Raw genomic sequence first — 26,580 nt, 5'->3', positions numbered from 1 at the left:
ATGTCAACATCCAGCTCAGTTTAAATAGTATCTTTGCAATCAAGTCAACGGTATCGCTGGAAATGAAGTGTCCCCCGCTGGAATGAATGAATGTCTAATAAACATTTAATTTCACAAACCTAGAAGAACTTAGTCGAATCCAGCTGTGAGATCTTGTTAAGTGTGCATTTGTTTCCTGCATGATCGTGTGTACTCTGCTTGACGGTCGGTCCCTGTGAATTGAATTCAGCTTTTAATTCAGAGTTCAGCTTCACTGGAGATGTACAATCGACAAACTTCAAACTCGTGATTTCAAACTATGTTGCGCTTTATCCATTTGTTAAGTGTGCATTTGTTTCCTGCATGTGTACTCTGCTTGACGGTCGGTCCCTGTGAATTGAATTCAGCTTTTAATTCAGAGTTCAGCTTCACTGGAGATGTACAATCGACAAACTTCAAACTCGTGATTTCAAACTATGTTGCGCTTTATCCATTTGCCTACTGTCACATTCATGTCATTTTGTGAATTTGTCCATTCAAACACAATACTTCACAGAGAGCTTACAAAGAGAGCTTCATATTTGCGCGGGTTGTGAGACGCGGGTTCACGCGCTTCGGATGAGCGACCACACAGATCTTCTCACTGCGCGCGAGTTCACGTCTTCTGGCGCTTTAATATTTAAACTGGCAAGGCTTAAATGTGTTTAACACAGATAGCAACGTGTGCTGTTCAGGTCTCACCTGCGCTATGAACACGTGATGACGGCATAAATGACAGTTATTCCAGCATAAAGCACTCGCATTGATTAAAGAGTGACTGGTTTGTCCACGTATTGTTTTTTCTCTCTCATCGCTCTTGTTGTAATGTATTGGGAAGCCAGAAGTTGTATCCATCAACAGAAACATGCATTAGCCGAACTCTAACAAACCATATTACAGATGCATTGTCAGATTTAAGTTGAACCGCGGTCCTAGTGTATGCCGAACCGTGTGTGGAGAACCGTTGCACGCCAAATATATATATATATATATATATATATATAAATATAAATATAAATAATCTACCCTGCTCTCTAAGATATTGGCATCAGCTGTCAAAAAAACGATATCGGTCAACCAATATTTATAATGTTACGAAAAATTTATATTTTTGTATTTTCTATTAATTTTTTTCCACAAAAAGCAGCTACAACATTTTTTTTATTATTATAATCAATGTTTCTTAAGCGCCAAATCAGCATATTCTGATGGATCATGTGACATTATAGACTGTAGCAATGCAGATTCAGCTACAGACCAGTAGTGTATAGACATCGGTTTTGGAGGATGCATAGATGAAATGAAAGATGTTGAAAAAGATATTTTCATGATATGCAGGTTGTTCAGCTTTAGGTCGGGCTGCACACGAGATTCTGAAGTGTGTTAACTTAACAGAATTGCACAAATAGGTTTCCTGACTGTTCCCATGTCTGCCATCGATTGGACAAGCAGAACCATTTTTTCATAGCACCACAGAGTTTGTGCTTTTTGGGTAAATCAGCCTGCACCTTTGACAGTCAACTTACTGTCTAGTGGTCTTTTTAAAGACGTCTTCGTCCAGTACAGTTTATTTCAAAGAAATGAAAAAATCCAAGTAGTCGAACAGCTTTCGTGAGATTGTCTGTCAGACGACAGGTTAGTCGTCAGTTAGTAAAATCGTCATTAGCATTAGTAATATTCTCTGCTGTTAACTCATTAATCTGACAACTGTATGGTGGAATGTGTCATGCGTCGATGAGGGCTATTCTTGCCCCGTGCGCTGCAGCTTGCTCCTTTGTAAGGCTCTAGTTTTGGCCAGTGATCTCACTATGTTTCCCCCGGGCTGCCTGTGAGGTGTCTCAATGTAGTGACCTCACACATTGATTCCAGCGCTGTGAACGTAGGGGTGGATTGTGAAAGCAGACTTCTGCCAGGTGCTTAGACAGGTCTTCTCGAGAACTTTATCACCTTATACTCTTTGCAGTGACAATCAGTGATGCCATAGTTACTGATTTATTTACAGATGTATTTTGGTCTTTGTATGAGTCTGTAGTTCAGAGAACCATTTTTTTGTAATCAGATCATGAGTGCTGTTACGGGGTCATACACATGGTGTGCTTTTGAGTAGTGCAGGCCTCTGTGTGTCAGTCTCGTTCCAAAATGTCTGTAGTCTGAAGACAAGTACGGACAGCTGTCTTGTGTGAAAGCTCCTTCCAAGAGCGTTATGGCTTTCAGCGGCCAACCCAGCCTGTGTTCTCTCACTGGCCTTTTCTCTCGAACTAACATTTTCTTAGGGTAGTTTCATTGGTTGAGTTTCATTGGATGTCTTTTAAAGTATTATAAAGTTAAACATTTTCACAAAAATTATTTGTGAAAATTAACATTTAATTATGCTCCTAACTTGTATGTAAATTCCATAATGAGGAATGCTTATGCCAATGGAGCGATTCATGTTATTTTCATTTTAAAATTCTATACTATTATTATACTAAAATAAATTATTTAAAATATTAATTTGAATAATATTATTTTAATTCTACACTTGATTTTAGTGTAATTATGCATCATCCGAATGTGCAGTATTGAAAATCTATATTCTTTTTGAGAATTACCTAAAGATTGCATTTAACAGTATGATGAAATTGTTAGTGTTTTTAAAGATTAGTTTGAACAGGGCTGGGCGATTTTTCTGATTTTATTGATTAATTCGAATTTAATGTTTTGCCACGATTTTATTTTTTTATAAATCGAGGAATCACGATTGTGAATACAAATATTACCAAATGTTAGAATTAGACACTTTGACAATAACAGTAAAGAGAAAAGAACGATCCAACCGCATGTCAGCGCACGTGATTAACCGCTCACGTGTGACGCACTCTGTGAAGGACCATAAGTAGAATATATCGCTAGGCGCCATTCACACAGAATGCGCTTTTGTGTTGACAGAGATGCAGTGGAATAGGAAAAAATGCAAGAAGATGGGAGTTGAACATCTTTTAATAACTAGAGCTCTGTGTTTTTAGAATGCCGTTTCATGCATGAGACGCTGCAAGAGACGCGAACGCAACAGTCAAACACGTCCATGTTTACATAGAAAAAACAATGGACAAGCAGCTCAATCGAATAAAAAACCTGTAAAGAACTACTATGTCTGATATTTCATGTTTGCATCATGCTGACAGGCTGAAAACTGCTGTTCATTGTTTTTACAGAACATTTATAGTTAATAGACTAATAGTCTACTGGTTGTTATACCTTCAGTCATTTTGAATTTGAATTACGTTGACTTTTAAGATTTTTTTTAAAGCATTTTTTTCGTATTGTTTCTGAACATATAATATGTATAAGACAAGTTTGTACAAGATGTAGTTGTAGTTCATGCATCTTTTCTGCAAAGATATTTAACAAGTGATTTGTTTAACATTTACATCATGATTACAACTTAATGTGTGCTGCACTTAGAATAGAATTTTCTTTAACTAGAGGGTTAATAAAGAAAAAGTTACTTGAATCATGTTGTAGTTAAATTTTCAAGTTGACTAGTTAAAATTCGTACAAAATCGAGAATTGGTCAAATGTTCTGAGAAAATCGAGATTTTATTTTTTTGCCATATCACCCAGCCCTAGTTTGAAGTGATGATGGTACAGGTAATCCAAATAGAGGAAAAGAGTATGATGACAATTAAAGTCACCATAAGAACAAAACTGACTTTGTATTTTTTTATGGAATATTGTTGAGTTTGTTATAAATCATGTATCCATCATCGTTTAAAAAAAAATGTTCCATCATAATCTTTAATCAAAAATATAAAAAAATGTTTCTTGTTTGAGAAGCCATTTCACCCGTATATACTTCATAATAGGGAAAATACTGTCGCAATTTCCATTTCCATTTCATGCCGACTAAATATTTAGTATAGGCCAATGCCGGGAAATTATCTCTAACATCAGCCAATATGGAACGATATATCATGCATTCAGCGCTTTAACCATCTGTTACAGTAAAGTAATGTCTTTTAATTATTGTCATTGAATTTATTAGGCTTGTCGCAGCAAATATTGATAACCAATTGTGATTTAATCTGCCTATCATTTAATTCATTCATAATTTTGAATTAATTGACAGCCCTTGTTGTAATATATGTTACAACAGGCGTTAACACTGAATGTTTAACGTTATATTCATTGCATACATATACTTCGTAGTAGACATCCCTTAGCTCCATTCTGCTATCTGTTGTTCTGTTGTTGGTGTTTCTTTGTCTGAATATGGCACTTATCACATGCTGTGTGGTATCGGCGTTTGGTATCGGGGCATTTTAACGAGTACGTGTACGAGTACAGAAGCTCAGTATCGGGCCCGATATCGGTATCGGTGCATCCCTACTAAATTTGTTGCCGTTGCTTCACTGGGGGACCTTTTTCTGTTTACAAAGTATTACACAATGCTTCTCAGCTATATTGCTTGTCAGATATTTGAGTTTAACAGTTAAATATTTTAGTTCATGAGGTGAAGGTAGTGTTGACTCGATCAATGGACTGGCGACTCACTGTCCTGCTTGTTGTGCTATGTTTTACGAGTCAGAATGAAATGCCCATAAACTTGTCTTTTTAGAGGTGAAATTTGGAACTTCACTTTCATTTAACAAGTTTTATTAAACCCTATGTTTCTATCTGTCATTATGCGGTTTAGGAAAATATTGTATGGTTGAATTGTAAAGGACAAGACCACTTCACCTTCCCTGTTTCTATGAAAACTGCACAGGATGTCCTTCTCTAGTTTAGCTGCCAAACAAATAAAGTTGTCATGAGAGCCTGCAAGAGCTCTTTTTCTCCAGCAAAGGTTGAGGGTTTGGGTTGTCTATAAATACCCCCTCCCCTTGCCTCCTCTCAATATATATAAAATGGGTCTGATTTATATGATATATATGGGGGGTCTGATTTTCCAGGGCATCTTATAGCCAATTAAAACTGGGTTCTGGCTTTCATTCAGACTGATTCGACAATCGATTTTACTGATTCATTAAAAAGAACTGCACCGATCAAACGATTCGTTTACAAATGCATATTGCACTAAATGTTCCCTTTTGTGTGATGTCAGCAAGGGTATCGCTATTTATTGCCAATATATTATTTCTCATAATATGCAATTCGCAAGTTGACAACTTAGCTAAAATATATAAACACTAGTTTAACCTTTTTGACCTCCTTTTTTGTCTTGCAGGCCCGAATAGCGTTCCTCCAAGGAGAAAGGAAGGGTCAAGAAAATTTAAAGAATGACCTTGTTAGAAGAATAAAAATGTTAGAATATGCATTAAAGCAAGAAAGGTTTGTAGTGTTTTTTTTCTCTAACATTTCATATATATAAAATATTATGCATTTTAACAAAGATTCTCACTTCTATTACCAGAGCAAAATTCCATAAATTAAAATATGGGACAGAACTAAATCAAGGTGAAATGAAAATGCCTAGCTTTGAATCAGGTAAGTGGACACAACCTACTATTGAAAATGTGTACAATACACTACCATTCAAAAGTTTAGTCTCTTAAGGCTGCATTTATTTGATCCGAAACACAGTAAAAGTAGTTATACTGTGAAATACAATTACAATTTGAAGTCACTGTTTTCTATTTTAATATATTTTAAAATGTAATTTATTCCTATGAATGCTGAATTTTCAGCATCATTACTCCAGTCTCACATGATCCTTCAAAAATCATTCTAATAAGCTGATTTGCTGCTCAAGAAACATTTCTTATCAATGTTGAAAACTAGAGGTCGACCGATAGTGGATTTTGCCGATACTGATAGCAAGGTTGGACCACACTGGCCGATACAGATTAATTAACCGATAGTGAAATAAAAAAAATTGTAGCCTTATAAATGTTGTCGTTTTGATCAGTTTAATGCCTTGCTGAATAAAAATAGTAATTTTAAGAAAAAAGTAGTCAGTAGAAAAAAATAACTGACCCCAATCTTTTGTATGTGTATATACATATATGTTTTGTTCTGCATGCACTGATGTAGTTTATTATTTATTTTGTTTCTTAAACAAGATACCAAAGATACAGAGGTCTCGGCTATACCTCAGAACAGCCAGTTAACGTGGAAACAGGGCAGGCAGCTCCTCAGACAGTAAGTTAGTCTCGAGTCATTGAGCTTCTCTGAATGATACATCCTATGTGGGTGTGAAAGTATCAGTCCGGCTAAGTTCATGGGCACCTGCGTCGTCGCCTTATGCCGGTTTATGGCACCTGATTGTCTGAGCTCTGTTCTGACTGTCTTTATACCTCTCTGTCCTTCAAGATATCTTCAGGAAGTAGGTTATACGGACACAATACTGGATGTCCGGTCGCAGAGAGTGCGGTCGTTACTGGGGCTGTCAGGCTCCGAGCAGAACGGTTCTGTGGAAACCAAGAACCTAGAGCAAATTCTCAATGGAGGAGAGTCTCCAGCCAAAAGAAAGGGACAAGATATGAACAGGTACAGATTTCTTTGGAATTTTTTGGGGTCGATTCAGCTGGTAGATTAATATAAACAGTTAAAGGAAAGAGTTCCATCTTAGCTGTTGTAAAGCATTGCTCATGATGCCTTTGGTCTAACAGGAATCCAGAGGTTCTGGAGACATTAAATTTTTTAGAAAATGCTGACGATAGTGATGAAGAGGAAGATGATGAGGGTGACATAATGGAGGATGTGCCTGACAGGAGCAATAAACGTAGAATAAAGAAACATAAAATTAAGGTGCGTAACAATTTTAGTAGTAATTGACATGTTATTGTTCTCAATCTATGATTGTTTATGTAATATATCCTACGACGATAACTTTTCCAGGTTGGAAATGAAGGTTTGGCTTCCGACTTACCGGATGACCCCGACACAGAGGAGGCACTGAAGGAGTTTGACTTTTTGGTAAATGCAGAGGATGGAGAAGGTGCCGGGGAGGCTCGGAGTTCAGGAGACGGCACAGAGTGGGGTAAAATAGTGCTTGCCGACTTCAAATAGACAAAATGGATTTTATAGTCATTTATCATTATGGATTATTATGGATACCTGTTTGTCTCACAATTCTGACTTTTTTTCTCACAATTGCAAGTTTCACAATTTTGACTTTTTTTTCCTCACAATTGCAAAAAAAAAGACAAATAATTATTTATTTTTCTCCCAATTCTGAATACATTTCAGATTGTGAGATATAAACTCAGAATTGCGTGGAAAAACGTCTGAATTGTGGAATTAAAAAGTTGCAATTACCTTTTTCATTTTTTATCCTGTGGATATCCTTTTATCCTTCTATAGATTATAGATCTGTAATGAAGCAGGGCACATCTCAAAGGACTGTTTGATGATTGAGCAATGTCTGCGGGTCTATTATCATGTAGGGCTGTCAAAAATTTTTTTAATTTCGAATATTTGTCGAATTTAAAATAAAAATCCACATTCTGCATTCGAATTTTAGGTGTGCGTCAGGCAGCCTTATCAATGGCGCATGAAATGCGACAATGATGTAAGTGTCATTGCATTTTAATGTTTTTCTTAGCCTATCCAGTTGAAGTCACTAGATGCGGCACTGCTACATTGTTCATTCAAAATATTGCAGAAAAAGAGAACAATCAATGCGGGGAAGATGTTGTTTACGTCAAAACTGAAACCAAGCCGTTCACACAGAACGCATATTTATTGCATTTTCTAGAGGGACATCTGTCACCTTTGCACTCGCGTCTCGCACAAGAGAGCCGCATGTTTAGAAAGCCATGTAAAATTAATGTAAGTTCAACTTTTAAAAAACATGTCTCAAGACTTTATAGTGGTTTTCCCCATCCCACTGCATCTCAAGTTTTTAAATGAAGAAAGTACTCTTTGTGATTGGTTTTCGGTCCTTTGTATTAAATTATACATACATGCATGATGCTGTTTTGTTTCGAATTAAGCAACTTTATTAATTATATAAGTTTTATAAACATTATTTTAAACATTATGCACTTTTTTCAAAGATAGTCGTGTTATTTTATTATGCTTTGAAAAAACGTGCATAATATTTTGCTAGGTGCGCCCTCTTGTGGCCTCAGGAGAGAAGCCAAAAGCTTTTTTCCCCCCCAACTGAAATTATGCCTTTTAAATTTGAATGTAATTCGAATATTGATAATATTTAAGTAAAAAATTTGAATTTAGTTTTTCAGACATTTTGACAGCCCTATTATCATGTAGGGTTAAAATAAGGCCTGAAATTAAAGGACTACTTCACCCAAACAGGAATATTTTATTGTCATTTACTTGCCCTCATGTTGTTTCAGCTCTTTGTTTTCTTTCTCCCACGAAACACAGAGATGCATGTCTTTAGCATACAGGGAAAGTGAATGGAGATTTATACTGAATCCAAAAAGGACGTTAAAAAGCACCAATAGGACATAAGTGCTTTATTTGTAATAGTCTGTGTTATATTGCAAGTTAATAGCTTTTTGAATCAATTATTGTTTTCCTCTCTGCTGTCACTTACACTACCATTCAGAAGTGGGGGGGGGTCTGGATTTTGTTCTCTTATGGTCATCAAAGCTGCATTTATTGAAAGAAAACAGTAAAAATATTACTATGAAATATATTGTTTAATTTTAAATTAAAATTTAGCAACCATTACTCCAGTCTTCAATGTCACATGATCCTTCAGAAATCATTTCTTATTATTATTAATGTTGAAAACAGTTGTGCTGGTCAATATGTTTATGGAAACAGTAATAATTTTACTTAGTTTCTTTGATAAAAAAGTTCCAAATGGAAAATTTAATAGAAAGTTCAAACGAACAAACAGCATTTATTTGAAATATAAATAATTTGTAACAAATGAATTCACTGTCACTTTTGATCAATTCAATGTGTCCTTGCTGAATAAAATCTTACTGACCCCAAATGTTTTAATCGTAGTGTGTCTAGACGTGCATAGTAGACGTGCATCAGTAATGAATAATCAATTAAGTCAAGGCTGTCATATAGGTCCAGAATACTAGGAATGTTAGTGATATTTCGTTAATAAAAATCACTGTCTACTTTCAGTCAGTGCTTTGTGGCACACGCTGGCCCTGCGGTAGAATCTTAATTAGGCCAGTTGCTGCATCAGCATTCCTGACAGCTTCCAGCACAGGAGATTCTCTTACTGCTCCGACCAGAGCCAGCTGGGTCAAACACATCAGCTCATTGCATCCTTCCCACACCCTGGCTTTCTTTATCTCAGACTCTTTTTGTCTTACTCTCTTCTGTCTGTTTTGATCCACTTCTAAACTAAGGATTATGTAAATGTCACCATATATAGGACATGTATTTTTGGTAAAGTGGCATATATATGTGTGAAGTGTGTGTCACCCTTAAATCAAGACATTTATTACCATAAGCGCTCTGTATATTTTCTTATCACTGTATCTATAAGGGTTGCACAGTGTATGGTTCTATGAAATGGTTAAAAAAAACAATTTAAGATAAAACTATATACATTAACATAATACTATTATATAATAAAGTAATGCCTTTTACAAAATGCATAATACAAAACAATTTGTAAAAAAAAAAAAAGAAAAGAAAATTACTTGATGAAACTACAAATTTTATTTAATGAAACATTTATTGGAAAGTATAAATATTTCTAACTAATACAGGTACATCTCAAAAAATTAGAATATCATGAAAAAAGTCAATATTTTCTGTCACTCATTTCAGAAAGTGAAACCCATATATTATATAGATTCATTACACATAGAGTGAAATATTTCAAGCCTTTATTTCTTGAAATTTTGATGATTATGGCTTACATTCATCCAGGTCGCCAGTAGCAAACAATGGAGCGCGCTCTGCTGGACAAACTAAGTAATTACACCATTTCAAGCATTCAGGCTTATATCGGCCGATAATATCGGCAAAACGATATATCGGTCGGGCTCTACTCAAAACACCTGCAAAGGTTTGCTGAGCCTTTAAATGGTCTCTCAGTCTGGGTCAGTAGACTACACAATCATAGTAATTCATGCAAAAGGAGGCCCAACCAAGTATTGAGTGCATAGAAATTAACATACTTTTCAGAAGCTTTTTCTGTTTATATTTTTGTTTAAAATATTCTTTTTTTTTTTATTGGATATTTCACTCTATGTGTAATGAATCTATATAATATATGGGTTTCACTTTCTGAAACGAGTAACAAAAGATATTGACCTTTTTCATGATATTCTAATTTTTTGATGTACCTGTATAATATGTTGCAGTAACATTATTTATATATATATATATATATATTAAATTGCTTGTTCAAATAGATTTTTCTACCTCAGTTATGAGAAACTAAATTGATTACCTCAGTTTTTAGAATCAAAAGTAGAGGTTATTGTTTACTTCATAAACTTACCCGGGCATGTTGCATAACCTGCTTTTTGGGATACCCCCTTCCCCCACCCCCAGAGGTACCAGAGGCTGGTATCATATTAAAGCTGAAATTTTGTTATTGATCCAACCCGTGTTATTATTTTACATTTAAGTTCTGTATTACACCCTCACAAAACTGTTCAACTGCTGATGTGTTTGTGTTAAACTTTTTTACTTAAGCCCTGTTTTTCACTCCAAGGTGTGGCACCTTGTTTACTGTGCCCTTCTCTTCTCGTTCCTATTCTTAGCTGAGCCTTTGCCATTCACGCCTGGTGGGGGCAAGTCCTTTATCATGGGCTCTGATGACATGTTGGAAAGCGTGCTGGGCCTGGGAGACCTCGCAGATCTGATTGTGTCCAATGACGAGGCTGAATACAGCTATGATGTAAGTACCCCAGCTTGACAAAGACTGCTCCTCTGCTTTGATCATATTCTATTCTGGCATAAATAAATAATAGCCTCTACTTTAAAAAAAAAAAAAAAAGGTCTGTTCGCTGCTAAATGCAGTCTGTATTGTGTTAACCATCAGTTAACAGTTATTAAAAACAGCTGGTCCTGCTTACTCAAATGTCATGTACTGTATTAGTTTCATTCTGTATAAAGGTTACAGAGGACCACAGTTGTCCAAGCCGGTGTGGTTTGCTGTGTTCTCAAATAGGACAACTGTCCTAATGCCTCACAGTCAGTCGACCTGCAATTTCCAGGTTTGATTTCACAGTTGTTAAAATGCCTCTACAATGGCCCCTCCCCCCACCCTCTATTTTTAGCTGCCAGCCAATAAGGACATGTTCAGGAAGACATGGAATCCCAAATATACCCTGCGAAGCCACTTTGATGGAGTGCGGGCCCTGGAATGCCTCTACAATGGCCCCCCCCCCCACCCTCTATTTTTAGCTGCCAGCCAATAAGGACGTGTTCAGGAAGACATGGAATCCCAAATATACCCTGCGAAGCCACTTTGATGGAGTGCGGGCCCTGGCCTTCCATCCTGTGGAACCAGTGTTGGTCACAGTCTCGGAAGACCACACCCTCAAACTGTGGAACCTCCAGAAGACCGTTCCAGCCAAAAAGTAAGTGCTCGCTGTGGCTTTCCAGGGAAAGGGATGTCTTGGGATCGGCTTTGGTCTTCAAAATGATGTCTCAAGAAGCACATTGATTTTATCATGCAACATTAATGTTCCAAACAAACCACTAAACAAAGTTTCATCTTGCTTTGCAGAAGTGCCTCTTTTGATGTGGAGCCCATATACACGTTTAGAGGGCATATGTGAGTATTAATTTCATAATATTGATCTTTTATACACTTTTTTTTGCTTTTTGATTTGTTTCAAAACATTCCAGTTTATCCTAAATGTGTTAAATAGTGTTGTGAAGGTATGGATGATTCTGTACATGTAGGCATTGCCACAGCTGTATGCGTTCAGAAAGGTAGTGTTCTCCTGGCCTCCGGAAGGCCAGTGCATGAGATGGTTACATGCAGAGATTGTGTTCCCACTGTCCCAGAATCCACAACACACCAGCCAAAATGTGCATGGTGATGTTAGCTGTTTAAAGATGCATTCACTAAGTTTTTTTGTTTGCCCTTATTCATCCCAGTGCGCTAATACTTTATACCAGGGGTGTCAAACTCACTTCCTGGAGGGCCACAGCCCAGCAGAGTTTAGTTCCCACACACATACCATGTAGTTTTCAAATAGGCCTGAAAGACTTGATTAGCTGGATCAGGTGTGTTTAATGAGGGTTGAAGCTAAACCAGAGATTGTCTTACTATAGGGAGATGAGAGGGTCTGTATTACTTACTATTGGAGAAAGCGTAACGGTCAACTTGGATAACGTGTGCCTTAATAACCAATCACATTATAGCCTTGGACGTCATTGAATTTTAGTCAGAGTTGTGCAACACTAAGTCGCCGTTTACGGATACCATAGGAATGAATGAGAAGTGCCGTAAGCTGAATCCCACTTGTCGCAAAAAGTCAGTGACTTCTCTTACAAAACAGCATTTTTTGTTTTTGGTGAAAACTCTAAAAATAGTTAAATCCAAAAGTATTGCTTAGCGTAAAGCATGTTGAAGATTAGCTGATAGGCTGTCGATTCATTACATGATAAGCTGTTTCCTCAAAAAAGCTGTTTATTCAGCGTAGTGAAGCCTCTCCTCCATTAACATCCATTCAAAAATGGCCTCTTGACTCCTTTCCCATGTACTGCCAAAGCAGAAGAGTTAGCATTAGCCGCTATGCTTTTTTGACTAAAGGTTGCAGGCTTGCCTTCTAGTGGCTTTGGCTGAACTCTGCAGGGCTGTGGCCCTCCAGGAACTGAGTTTGACACCTGTGCGCTATACTGACACCTACTGGTCCAGATGCTTTAAGTGTATTCATTTCTGAGATTTCTTGCCAGAGCTTTATTTTGCTGTGTTGTTGGTGGAAAGCAGTTGGCTTCTGCATTACACTATAAACAGTCTAGCTGTTGATTGAGTGCTTGAAGTCCCAGCATATGTCTTGATTATTATGGTTAGTAATGTAGCTGGTCAATTACATGACAGGGCTGGTCATGTGATGTTGACCTGATTCTGTCCATAAGGGGGCGACCTGCTCATTGTAGAACAGTGGTTCTCAATCATTTTGACTCCTCCATTGTCCACAACTATTTTTAGCCCTATTGCTTTCCCAGTTTTTGATTTACTGCATAAGGATTTAAATATGTTTGACAAATTTTTACCATGTTTTTTATTTTTACATTTTCTACTCCAATTATTTTAGAGCTTGGCATAAAAATTATGTTCAAAAATGCCTACTTTTAAAAATAACCTTCCACATATATCAAGATTTTTCAAGACTGTGAGATTTAAAATAAGAAATACCTTGATCTTTTTGTTGTTTTAGTGTAATATTTTTAATAGTCGTTTTAGTTTAATATTAGTTTTGTCTTATTTTAAATCATTTCAAGTCGTCTTAAGGCCCCCAAGAAGCTTGCCATGGTCCCCTGATTGAAAACTACTTTTGAAGAATAAAATAATTTTTTCTCGAAGACTCAAATATCTTCATGTCATGTCAGTATAAATCATTTTGCTCAAAGGTGTTGTTTATTTCTTTAGTGTTAAACTTTGCTTTTCATTGGCAGAAAAGATTGAGTGCCGCTTTAAACCCATGTCATGAAGCTCTTGACAAGCATCTTTTCAGCCATTGCTTTTGGAACGGCATAGAGAGTGTTTTAAATGAGGGCACGTGATATTTACACTCTGAGATCTCGGTCCTGTCCTGTGAGCATGTGTGGTCTACAGTTTCACTGTTGTTGCTCTACATCACACATACAGCAGTTCAGGGCAAGAATTTAATGAATCCAAAAGTGTATCAAGTGTTCTACTGGCACTGTTTGACTAAAAGATTGTATGACTGTGTACAAATAATGCACCCACATGGCCCCCAGGAAGTATTTGGACTCTTGAGAAACATTTAAGTGTTCGAGAATCGTTGCATTAGACACAAAATATTGCTTTTCTCAGAATTAGTTGTTGCTTTTAGCTAACTGGTCTCAAGGTGAGTTTTAGTTGGTGTGAGAAGTCAGTTAATTTCATTCACCCAGGCGACTCACTGTAGTTCATCACATTTTTATCATATATTAAACATGTTCCACTAACATTTGACAACCACTAAGTGTTTGAGCAGTGACGTTTATTGTATTGAACTCATAACACTTTAAACTTGAAACATTTTGCTTAAAAATAGTACTTGAGGACTATTTTAAAGAAAGAAAAATCAAACGTTTTGCTTAAAATGAGAACTATGTGCTATCGTTCTTAAAAATAGTTTAATGTTATAAATGCGTATAAATTGATTTGATATTTTCTTACCTAATGCATTTACATTCATAACACTGTGTCGCCAAGCACTTTTTAGGGCCAACAATAATGTAATCTACCAAATCCACCAATTCAGACATGCGGACACTACTATTGTTTGTTCTGTTGCTGCAGTGGGCCTGTGCTCTCATTGGCTGTGACCTCGAGTGGCGAGCAGTGTTTTAGTGGTGGAATTGATTCAACAATACAGTGGTGGAACATCCCCAGCTCTAATGTAGACCCTTACGACACATATGGTGAGAAGATCAAATCTATATGACTGTTACATTTTGTCATTTTGATAGAACTTAAAAGTAGGAAACCTGCCTGATCAATAGTATCTTCTCTATGTGTGTCCTCTCTTTCACTCAGATCCCAGCGTGTTGGCTGGTACGTTGTTGGGTCACAGTGACGCAGTGTGGGGATTGGCTTACAGTGGAATCAAAAACCGGCTGCTCTCCTGTTCAGCTGATGGGACGATCAAGCTGTGGAACCCTCAGAAGTCACCGTGTCTCAGCACATTTAACTCCGATAGAGGTGAGTGTGAAGTATCTTGTATGCAGTATTCTGTAATCGATCGACATGTTGGCAAACTAATTTCTGTTTTTCAGATCATGGTGTTCCCACATCAATTGATTTCAATGGGTGTGATCCAGCTCATATGGTGGCATCCTACAACACGGGAGATGTCGTTGTTTATGATCTAGAGACATCACAGCCCGTCTTGGTATTGTCTGCACAGGGAGAGAGCAGTACGTCCTTCACATTTGTTCTAAAAAAGTGCCCTTGTGGAAATGTGATATAATGTTTATATATAGTTCAGTAATTAAATTACAGGGGTGTGAGAATTGGATTTGTGATGTTTACTTTCTTCTGCATTGTTGCAGCTATTCCTTTTGGGAATCACATTAATAAAGTAGTCACCCACCCCACCCTGCCAATCACAGTCACCGCTCACGAGGATAGACACATCAAATTCTTTGATAATAAATCAGGTGGGTTTTTTATTGTATCATTAATATATTATATATCCATACACTACTGTTCACAAGTTTGGTGTCAGTATGATTTTTATAATGTTTTTCAAAGAAGTCTATGTTCACATTTATGTGATCAAAAATATGGTAAAACAGTAATATTGTGAAATATTATTACAATTTAAAATAACTGTTTTCTGTTCTAATATTTTTTAAAATGTCATGTTTTAAAGGTGAAGATACTTCAGTCTTTAGTGTCTCTCAAAAATTATTCTAAAATGCTGATTTGATGCTCAAGTATTATTATCACAGTTTAAAAAAAAATGCTGCTTAATATTTTTGTATAAACTGTGATTGATACGTTTTTTGATGAATAGAAAGTTCAAGAGAACAGCATTCATTTGAGAAAGAAATCTTGTGGAACATTATAAATTCTGATCAATTTAATGCATCCTTGCTGAATAGGAGTACTAAAAAAAGACTACTGTGTGTCTGAATTTTATTGTTAATATTATGAATTATATTCATTCATATATATTCATAACTTATGTAACTTTATATTCTTATTTTGTTTGTTATTTATTTAAAATCTAAGAAAATATATCAGTGTTTTATTGGTACTATTTGTTCATGAAACATTTTTGTTCAGTTATATTTTGCCAGAAGTCACTAAGAGAAAAAGTAAGGATTGCTGAAGTTTCATGTCTGGGATTATTCATCACCTTCCATCTGTCTTTTTTGTAGGTCAAGCCATCCATGCAATGGTGGCTCACTTGGATGCTGTTACTAGTCTGGCTATAGATCCAAATGGCATCTACTTGATGTCAGGAAGTAAGTGTTTTTGTTTTTTTTCCTTCTACTCTTTACCCTTCATTTATCATTTATTGCATCGTTTATTGCATGTATACATTTATTACATGTATATATCTGCTGAAGAACGAAAGTCACAGAGATCTGGAAATAATGACAGAATTTAAATTTTGTACAAAACTATCCCTTTAAAAATGAACTCAATGTCTCTTCTTCATCTAACACAGGTCATGATAGTTCCATCCGCTTGTGGAACATGGACAGTAAGACGTGCGTACAGGAGGTTACCGCGCACAGGAAAAAGTCAGACGAGGCCATATACGATGTTGCCTTCCACCCATCTAAGGCATACATAGGAAGTGCCGGAGCTGATGCCCTGGCCAAAGTGTTTGTATAAAAGAACATCCGAATGAATGCATACGTGAAGACAAGAGAAAGAAAGGACTGCTTCACTGCCTTGTGTAACAAGAGTAGCATTTCTCACACTACACTGAAGTGGCTTCCACCTTCGCTGTCAAACTCACACCACACACACAACATTACCAGGTGCCAAGAGGGGGGCGTGCAGTGTGAAGCCAGTGTGGAGTGCTCAATCAGTTTTAATCTTTTTTTTTTTCTCCTCAAAAAAAAAAAGAAAAGAAAAATTAACTGTAATTTACTGTAAGTCAAAGCTGGAGTGAAACCAGTGTTTGTAGCCTTTTGACTGGTTTTGAACTGAGCTGATAATGTGTCCTGTAGGTATGTTTCAGTGACCATGGAGTGGTTATCATGTTCATCCATAAGTAGGTTGTCACCGACCATCATCCTGGCACCAGAGGAACTGAGTCCCGCCCTGCCGAGCCATAAACCAGACCCTAATCTCAGTTACCCTCCTCGCCCTAATGTAGCGTGCAAATACAGTTAAACTCAGTCAACCTTCATACCTTTAGCATTTGTTCCATTTTTTTGTGTAAAAAAAAAAAAGTATAGTTTTTATAATCAATTTTATATAAATAAAGACTGTAATAAACCCGCTGAAAATCACATTTTTTAAAGGGACTATAATCCCACTCAAGCCCTCCATTTTATGCGGTTCTCTTTCATGAAGGTCTTGTGTCTCTGGAAACCCTGGATGAGTGCATACTACATTGCTATATCATTGTTTTATCACATAACGGAGAGACTATACGCTAGTAGAAGCACAGCGCGTGATGCCCTGAGAGCTTTTAGGAATTTACAAATAAACTGCAGCATCCTGTCACTATGTGATGTTTCTGTACACCTTACTGTAAAATGAGTTTGAGTATCACAGGTTAGAGATCCGAACGCTATTTATTTTCAGTTTGTGGATAGTCTTACCCTTTGTTCAGAGCATAGCTTGATGGTAACTCAAAGATTGGGCTGTTGCTAACCATACCGAACAGGTTATCTGATAGGAAATTAGCGTACATGGGTTCATATAAAAGCTCTGTTGTTGGCTGAAAACGGGGTTTAAATTCACCTCCTGATGCTGGAGATCAGGGGAGAAATGATAAGTTAAAGGGATAGTTCACCCCAAAATAAAAAAATCTGTCATCGTTTACTCCCCCTCGTGTCCTTACAGACCTGTATAACGAACATGAACGCTATTTTGAGAAATGAAATGGAACTCAATGGTCACCAAAACTCATCTTGTGTTCTGCAAAAGAACGATAACCATACAGGTTTAGAATGACATGAGGGCGAGTAAATTATAGAACTTTCATTTTTTTGGGATTGGAGTTGTCAATCAAATGTATTCTAAATATTTGGTTTGGTCGTTCTACCCCAATCTGTTCAATGATTTTTAAAGGACATAATGCCGTTTATGGTGTAACAAAAGACCTTTTGTTTGTGTAATGCATGATTAATACTACAATAAAGTATTTTTTCTAGTCTTCCAAAAGTTCTGATCAGTTTGAAGAGTTTTGTAAGGTTTTTGATTTACTATGAATCAACAGATTTTAAAGATTGTACCACATAGCAAAACAACTGTTGAAAAGTAATGTATATAAAATGTCTATAATAAATATTAAATGGTGTATCTGTATATGCAACATGCCCCGTGTCTCGACAATTAATGCAGCGTTGTATTTTGACGGGTAGTTGATGACGAATGATTGCCAGGATTCACGATTTCAATACAGATGTTTGTACTGAGAAAGACTCAGAGAGAACAAAAGGCTTAGCCTGTTCAGCTGAGGATGTTCAGCTGGTTCAGTTGTACAAACCCCTTGTTCTTTATTGAGAAGAAAGTAATAAATTATAAACAAATGTACAAACAATTTGATGCCCCTCCTCCCAATCTGTTTTCATTAGCCTACGTGAGGCAGTAAAGCATGCATATGGAAAGGTACAAAGAAAATAGGTTCGATAAATACATGAAAGTATAATTTAAGAAAAGAAAAGAAAAATGCTATATAATCAAAACATTAACTTTACAACCGTAATCTTCATCGCACACTCAGACATACGTGCTTCATTGTGAAAATGTGACGTTGTGAATGTACTACAGTGCATGTATATTGTTTGCTACCCCTGGGAAGAACTATTATTTTATTATAGAACCCAGATTTATTTATGCTATTGTGTGAGTGAAAGCTGTGTATTTGTGTGCTGCCATCAGAACGCATAAGAGGGCGCTGTTTCACTGACGATCCTCTTCATGGCTGCTTTTGCTTACCATCTTGTGCATTACCTTGCATAACTGCAATAGAATCTTCAAGTCCCGAAATTAATATAAAAGAGCCTTTTGGTACAGTGACTCCTCCACAGGAAAAAAAAAAAAAGACCTGCCTGAAGCAGCGAAAGAACGTTTTTTCACCAGGAACATAAAGAGAAAGACTATAAATCACAAATAATTACATTCTCCACATTATAGAGAGGTTGACATACAATACTGTGTGATACATTCTCAATTAAGCTGTAAACTCCTTTGGATCAAACATACCAATACCTTTATAACAAAACCGTTCAAATCGCTTTTTCTACAAAGTGATTTTTCTTATTCACTCGTGCCCGTTTTTCTTCTTCCTTTTCTTGTACTTAAGCAGTCGCACTGTCTAGTTGAACTCTGTGAAGTCCCTGCAGATGCCCCGTACGATGGGCTGCTGGAACTGCGCCAGGCCGGTGAACTCACGAGTGAAAAACACATGGCTTTCCTTGGGCTCGGACGCCATTGCCTTCAGATCTTCCATCGGAGCCCAAGCTACGCCCACTGCATACACAGTGATTCCTGTGAAGAAACAAGAAGCACATGGTCAACATCACACTTGTTTACTTTGTGAATGCACTATTGATATTTTGTGCATTAGAGATAAAGTACTTTTTAGAGCTCTTAAATGTTCTAGATCAACTGTTTTTAACCTTTACAGACCCAGGAACCTACACTCTTACCACCTCAGGGACCTTCACTATAAAAATCAGGCTAGATTTTGTTGGTAACACTTAATTATGGGGGTTGAAAACCTAGGTTCTAGATGGAATGTCAGTGTAAAAAACGTACCCTCCCTCTGGGCGGCCATAGCTGGCCCTCTCACATCATCATAAGACTGTCCATCAGTGATGATGATGAGGAAATTCTTGTTGGAGCCTGTGCGGGGTTTAAAGAGACTCCGCACGGCAAAATTGATGGCGTCTCCAGTGGCCGTTCCTCCACTCATGTACGGGATGTTCTGCAGGGCCCTCAGAGCATTATCTTTTGTGGTGTGCTCATTGAAGTTGAACTCCATCCTTTGGTCGTAGGTGAACTGAATGGCACCGATGCGAGATCCAATGTCAGAGATGTCAAAGTTGCGTGCGATAGAGAGAAGAAGGTCCAGCACTAGCCGAAAGTTCCCATCACCTACACTGCTGGAGCCATCAATCAGGAAGCCCAGGTTCACTGAGTTATAGCATGTCTTGCTGCAGAGCATCTGATCAATGGAGCAAAGTTTATGAGCTAGTGGCTTCACAAACTTGTTGGTGCCGAACCAGCTGGGCATGGTGAATGAGAAGAACTCATTGTCCTTGCACACTGCCTGTGAGATATATGTCGGTATAAATGGATTTCAGCAAACTCATATGCTTCCACTGAAGATTTGTGTTTTTTCCACCATGAATTCATATGTGAAACATCTTACCTTTCTCATGAAGTCTTGCTCGCTCACCAGGCTCATCTCCTCAGGGGCAGGTTTGGCGACAGACACAAAGAAGATGTTAATACCAGACTCTCTGGCTAAAATTGCTGCCTCCTCCACATTATCAGAAGGCCACCCATCGACAAACACCACAATGATCCGTGGGTAACCTCTCCGAACACCAAAATCCGGATTGAAGAAGTTCCTCACAGTGTGCAGTATGGCCTTACCTGTGCAAAAGGCAATAACTCAAGCCTGTCAAGTTCTGCTTATTTAAGCCAAAGCACTTGTGTCACAGATCCGTGACATGCTGTCAATTATTAAACAAAAGCATATTGACTGTAAAAACTAGGGGGAAAAAATGCATTTACAATAATGCATTGGGCCAAGGCATTTTGAAGAGTTTCAAAGCACAAATGTGAAAATGTTTGCATGCTACATTGTTATACAACTGGGTAGCAACAAGTGACTCTTTTTGAGTCATTGATTAATTTATTCAACCAGTTCTACAAAACTTGATTCCTTCAGGGGCAAAACAAATGACTGACTTTGAGTAACAGAATCATTCACTCAAACTATTTGTTTAAAACAACAACAAAAAAGAGCTCTTTCATTCAGGAATGTAACAAGTTTATGACAGAGTTATTGAATCATACATTCAACCAATTAATTCAAAACACTGATGTGTGTTTTTCAGAGATGCGCAAATGCTGTGGCTTCGTTTGGAACTATTTTCATTCCCAGAAATAGGCAAAGTCACTGGTAACACTGAAAACAGGGTTTTCCTTTCATGGTGACTTGAAATGTTTGAAGAGATAGTTCACCCCAACATGAAATTCTGTTATCATTTACTCACCTTCAAGTTGTTCCAAACCTGTATGAATTTCCTTCTTCTGTTAAACATAAAATAAGATATTTTGAAGAATGTGGGTAAGCAAATAGTAACTGGTCCCCACTGACTTCCATAGCATGGAAAATCAATGGGAAAATATTTTGTTCATCAGAAGAAAGAAATTCAACTTGAATGTAAGTAAATGATGACAGAATTTTCATCTTTGGATGAACTCTCTTTTAAGTCTAGTAGTTGTACTTTCAAACTATGTATTTTAACGTATTCTGGGGACCTACTGATTTCCATTGTAAGTGCATTACAGTAAATGGCAATTTCTTTTGTTTTATTTATTTATTACTTTTCCAAAAAAAAAAAATATAATAGCATGATTTTATTGAGATGCTCTATATTCATTTCATCCAATCATTCATTTGAAATGTGAATTGAAGTTGAGGTTATAAACCTGTATTGGTATTGCCCCCAATGTATGGGATCTCTTTGATGGCAAACGTCAGATCTTTGGCTGTTGTATAGTTTGACAAGTAGAATTCAGTTCGAGGTGCCTCACTGGAAAGACAAAGATGAAGTTATACTCGCTGACAAAGAAACAAATGCTAAACAACTGTGACAAACAACTTGGATTTGCGCAGATCACCTGGTTTGCACCACTCCTACATGAGGACCTGGTGTTCCAACCTTCAGCATGGCTACAAGCTTACTGACAAAGTTCTTCTGCAGGTTGAAGCGCCGCTGTCCAATATTGTAGCTGCTATCCAGCAGCAAAGCCATATCGACTGGGCAATCTGGAACAACATTTACACAGCTCTTTCATGTCACAATCATATTTGGTTTGACTAACAATTTAAATTAGATTGGAAAATCAGGTCATACAGACCCCTGTTTGCTGTTGTTGTTGGAGGAGGCTTCTTCGCTGTCTTTTTGACTGGTTTCTTGGCTGCAAGGGAGAAGTATGGATACTCAGTGTAGACTACATATGTCAATTATTTTCAGTTTTCTGAATGCTTGTTACCTGCTCCTGATGCAACGGTGGCAGAACTGCTGGTTTGGCTGGACACTTCCAAAGGCAAGCTAATTGTTCCTGAGAAAAAGACAAAAATGTAACCTGACAAATCTGTATTGATAAACAACTTTAATTCACTTTTATATTATATTTCGTTTTATATGCTATATCATTTATATAGACCAACTGACCTCACTTTTCCTAATGTTACGACCTAGTTGTTCTTATTGAGATTAGTAGTAGCACATCTTTTTGAAGTTGAGTGTATTCAAGAACAATGTACAGTATTATGATATTCTGAGTACACTAATTCTAATATGTGACCCTGGACCACAAAACCAGTCTTAAGTCGCTGGGGTATATTTTTAGCAATAGCCAAAAAAACATTGTATGGGTCAAAATTATCGATTTTTCTTTTATGCCAAAAATCATTAGGATATTAAGTAAAGATCATGTTCCATGAAGATATTTTGTAAATGTCCTACCGTAAATATATCAAAACTTAATTTTTGATTAGTAATATGCATTGCCAAGAACTTAATTTGGACAACTTTAAAGGCAATTTTCTCAATATTTTGATTTTTTTTGCACCCTCAGATTCCAGATTTTCAAATAGTTGTATCTCGGCCAAATATGATCCGATCCTAACAAAACCATACATCAATGGAAAGCTTATTTATTCAGCTTTCAGATGATGTATAAATCTCAATTTCAGAAAATTGACCCTTATGACTGGTTTTGTGGTCCAGGGTCACATATTATTGTTATAATTTAATATTTATTGAAATTATATTGTAAATTCTAAAATTACATTTGTATTTTTGACAGTGTGCAGAGCGAGTGAGTAAACAAACATCTGTAAACAAATCTACAAATTCTAAATCAAAACACTAGCATTTGTAATAATGCAAAACATAATTGTCTCCACTCACTGGCCACAGTGAAAGATGAGCTCCATTGGGACAGGGACTGAGACTGGATGCCATGAGCATAAGAGCTGAGGTAGTTTGTCCTCCCTTGCAGTCCGTGAACCTCCACAGGTCCACCAGATAGACTTATGATTCCTCTGGAAGACAGACAAAAACTTTCTTACACAATTCTAGCAAGTCACTAACTTAATCATTATTTCTGTGATTGTACCTGTGTATTGCTGCTCCACATATGCTGGAAACAGAGGCATATACTCCTGAACCAAACACTGACAGACTCCAGAGAGTGCAGTTTGCTGGGCAGAGCACTCTCTTACGTGTGTCTGGTAGGTCCACCGCACGAGTTCCACAGCTAATTGGTGTCGGAACTAAGAAATGTACAACAGATATTACCCGTAATAAAATGATTATATATCTGTCAAATAAAACAAATGTTACAAAATATGTTTAAATGATTTTCCCCAAAAGTTCTCCAAAAATCAACTACATATAAAACAATTAAAAAGTTACATAAAACTGTAAATAAAGTGGCCCTAACCTTTTAAAAATATATTTCCAAAAGAAAAAAAAAATAGTTAGCTAAATATTTTCTATAATGTAACTCAATTCATTATATTTAATATGAAAAGAGTAAGAGAGAGAAAGAATGAAAAATGGAATTCACTGACCATTTAAATCCGATCCAAAAGTGCAACAGGTCAAAGACAGAATACCTGTAAAAAAATAAAAATAAATAAAGGCAATGACATCTTTTCATCATGGCAATAATTCAGATTAAGACACAAGAAATGTTCGGTAACAATCACTTTGAAGAAACTAACTGCCTACCTAAAACATGAAGTACAGCAAACCACATCGACATGGTTAATGAAGATCTCTGTAGAGACAAAAGAACATCATACCAGGCGACTATGAATAAACCCCATTTTTCAATCATTTTTATAAAGGTTTTTTTTTCTTCTAAAAAAATCTAAATCTTCTAAGGCTTTAAAATGTATCTTCATTTTTTTATTTTATCTGGGTGTTGTAATATTTATTTTGCGCACAGAAGTGAAATCAGATATGATACAGGAAAAAATGCAATCTCCCCAGACACATCCATCACAAACAGCTCCTTTGGAACTGCATACTTCAGTTAATCCGCTCATGAATGAGGGAGAAGGAGAGAGAGAGAGAAAGAATGGAGAAGAAAAAAAGATGCATATCTGGATATATAAAACTAGCTTTATTAAAATGCACCAAACAGCCAAAAATCAGCAACCCATGAAGATTAAATCCAACTTACAGATATTGTGTAGGATGACGTTTCCTCAGCCTTAAAAGCTTTATAGAAAAAAACTAATAAAGTAATTCCGTTATGGATGATATTCCAGAGGTGTCTGAATAGTGAGGAAAGAGCTAGTCCTTTAAATAATGTCCCCAAAACCCCCAATGATTCTCTGCTGACATCACAAGAGGCGGGCCTTACATCCAAACCACCTGAAAAGGACATTGTTTTAAATTCTCCTGCTTTTCAGCCATTTAGATATAGGCCTAATATGTACTACAGTTTGTACCCATATAATATCTATATGCTTTAACACTGTGTAACTTGTGTAGCCTAGTTTAGTCAGTGATGGCGTGTAAAGAGGGCTACAGAGAGGAGAATAAACAACAAATGAACGTCACCATGGCATGCACACGTCATGACTAGGCCCTGACTGGGGTTGAAAACATGAGGATAAAGAGGTGAAATCAGTGCTACACATATAATCTAAACACACAATCTCATTCAAAATGGTCTGAATGGACCTCAGAGCCATTTGAGAAGTCCTGACTAAACAGAATAGAGACTTATGACTTTCAAAAGACTTAAACAAGACCTCTGCATCAAAACACCTCTTGAACAAGGCTTATGCTGCAAAAACTGTAAATCATTCATGAATTGTATTTATCTTCAGTATACAGAGAGTGCTTAGCATGTGAAAGGACGGACAATTGGGTGCATTAGCATGAGACTGTCCTGCTTTCGAAGAGGTCCCTGTCTTCTAACTTAACTTTTATGTAATCATCCTACATCAGCCGAACTGTGGACCATTTCCAGGTTTAATCCTGGCAGCAAACAGGAATATGATAGGTTCGTGTTTACTGTGGCATCTCACAACTCATTGGCATTTACTGATTGAGTGCTGTGGATGTTTGTAGGGGTACGTGGTGTGCTACAAGGTGCTTATTCAGTGCGACAAATTAAAAACCTCTCATGGAATGACACTCAATCCATCTGTTATGAGCCTCTTTGAACAACTGCTCAGTGTAACAACTGGGAACTGTCCCAGTGTCTCAATTAATGAATTTTTCACGGAACACAAAGTCTATGTCGTCTAAAGCGGTCTTTCACAAGAAAATTATTGTGAAGGTCATGGTGGAAACATCAAACCTTTCAACCAGCAGTTTAAGAAGCTTATTGATGTTGTGCCAAACTGGAACAAGAAACGGTGGACTGGTACTTTAGATTGTGGATAGAAGTAAACAAAGGCACAATCAGGTGGTCGGTAATAAGGTATAAATAAGTAATGAAGCATAATATGTGAATGTTAATGCAACATATAGGCAGTTATTCCAAATATACAGACAATTATTTACATTAAATTAAATTAAATATTTTCATATATATTCTATATTCAAACACTACCGTTCAAAAGTTTGGGGTCAGTACGATTTTTTTTTTAAATTAAATTAATACTTTTATTCAGGAAGGACGCATTAATTTCAACAAAACTTAATGCTAAAAGTTAATTGATTTAAAAGTTAATGAGTAAACAAAGGCACAATCAGGTGGTCGGTAATAAGGTATAAATAAGTAATGAAGCATAATATGTGAATGTTAATGCAACATATAGGCAGTTATTCCAAATATACAGACAATTATTTACATTAAATTAAATTTAATATTTTCATATATATTCTATATTCAAACACTACCGTTCAAAAGTTTGGGGTCAGTATGATTTTTTTTTTTAATTAAATTAATACTTTTATTCAGGAAGGACGCATTAATTTGATCAAAACTTAATGCTAAAAGTTAATTGATTTAAAAGTTAATGTTACAAAAGATTTCTAATGCTGTTCTTTTGAACTTTCTATAGAATCATAAAAAAAAATTGGTTTCCACAAAATTATTAAGCAGCACAACTGTATTTAACATTGATAATAATAAGATAATTCATTATTTTATAAGATTTTTTTTTTTGAGCACCAAATCAGCATATTATATTAAAATGATTTCTGAAGGATCATGTCAGACTGAAGAAATAGCTGCTGAAAATTCAGCTTTGGCATCACAGGAATAAACTACATTTTAAAATATATTAAAGCAGAAAACTGTTATTTTAAATTGCAATTATATTTCACAATATTACTGTTTTTACTATATATATATATATATTTTTTTTTTGTAATTAAGTTGCTTGATTATTCTTTTTGCCTAAACGAAAGGAAATCATATTCATACCTTCTGCAAACCATGATTATGAAATATTATGGAAATTAAAATTGTATTTAGTTATAATTTTATTAAAATTAAATTTGTCATGGACATTTCTATAGTAAATAAAGATGTTGTTGCTGCTGTTGTTTTGTTTTAAATATACATTATGCTAGTTTTTACAACTATAT

The 26,580-nt window shown here is 36.4% G+C and overlaps 2 protein-coding genes across 2 annotated transcripts in view; one reads left to right on the top strand and one right to left on the bottom strand.

Moving 5' to 3' along the window:
• Positions 1–17,720, top strand: part of LOC107694787 (striatin-3-like) — a 31,287-nt gene extending 13,567 nt beyond the window's left edge. The window contains exons 2-16 of the mRNA XM_016494482.1: positions 5,225–5,328; positions 5,411–5,484; positions 6,060–6,138; positions 6,310–6,486; positions 6,609–6,747; positions 6,838–6,979; positions 10,653–10,789; positions 11,299–11,474; positions 11,624–11,671; positions 14,378–14,499; positions 14,615–14,779; positions 14,854–14,994; positions 15,130–15,237; positions 15,964–16,050; positions 16,257–17,720. Coding sequence (XP_016349968.1) covers positions 5,225–5,328; positions 5,411–5,484; positions 6,060–6,138; positions 6,310–6,486; positions 6,609–6,747; positions 6,838–6,979; positions 10,653–10,789; positions 11,299–11,474; positions 11,624–11,671; positions 14,378–14,499; positions 14,615–14,779; positions 14,854–14,994; positions 15,130–15,237; positions 15,964–16,050; positions 16,257–16,426 — 1,869 coding nt within the window. The 3' untranslated portion in view covers positions 16,427–17,720. The remainder of the gene's footprint in view (positions 1–5,224; positions 5,329–5,410; positions 5,485–6,059; positions 6,139–6,309; positions 6,487–6,608; positions 6,748–6,837; positions 6,980–10,652; positions 10,790–11,298; positions 11,475–11,623; positions 11,672–14,377; positions 14,500–14,614; positions 14,780–14,853; positions 14,995–15,129; positions 15,238–15,963; positions 16,051–16,256) is intronic.
• A 9-nt stretch (positions 17,721–17,729) lies between these two features.
• LOC107694797 (cochlin-like) lies at positions 17,730–24,328 on the bottom strand. Its single transcript, XM_016494488.1, has 12 exons — positions 24,212–24,328; positions 23,755–23,803; positions 23,595–23,639; positions 23,138–23,294; positions 22,930–23,063; positions 22,007–22,075; positions 21,872–21,931; positions 21,632–21,779; positions 21,440–21,543; positions 20,148–20,374; positions 19,532–20,045; positions 17,730–19,261 (listed from the first exon to the last, which is right to left on the bottom strand). Exons 2-12 carry the CDS (start codon positions 23,786–23,788, stop codon positions 19,089–19,091), a joined length of 1,665 nt encoding a protein of 554 aa, XP_016349974.1. The 5' UTR covers positions 23,789–23,803; positions 24,212–24,328; the 3' UTR covers positions 17,730–19,088.
• Between the last annotated feature and the right edge of the window lie 2,252 nt (positions 24,329–26,580).

The sequence above is a fragment of the Sinocyclocheilus anshuiensis genome, unplaced genomic scaffold (assembly GCF_001515605.1).
Source record: "Sinocyclocheilus anshuiensis isolate Anshui unplaced genomic scaffold, SAMN03320099.WGS_v1.1 scaffold942, whole genome shotgun sequence".
NCBI classification, from domain to species: domain Eukaryota; kingdom Metazoa; phylum Chordata; class Actinopteri; order Cypriniformes; family Cyprinidae; genus Sinocyclocheilus; species Sinocyclocheilus anshuiensis.
The sequence above is the reverse complement of the archived record's forward strand: the minus strand, read 5'-3'. Positions and strand labels throughout refer to the sequence as shown.

Bases quoted from the DNA above. Each gene is read 5' to 3' on its own strand.
- LOC107694797 (XM_016494488.1), bottom strand. From the start codon at position 23,788: ATGTCGATGTGGTTTGCTGTACTTCATGTTTTAG. The intron at 23,064-23,137 runs GTACAATCACAG...TCTGTCTTCCAG, and splicing joins TGTGGAGCAGCAATACACAG to AGGAATCATAAGTCTATCTG. The intron at 21,780-21,871 runs GTCTGTATGACC...ATGTTGTTCCAG, and splicing joins AACAACAACAGCAAACAGGG to ATTGCCCAGTCGATATGGCT.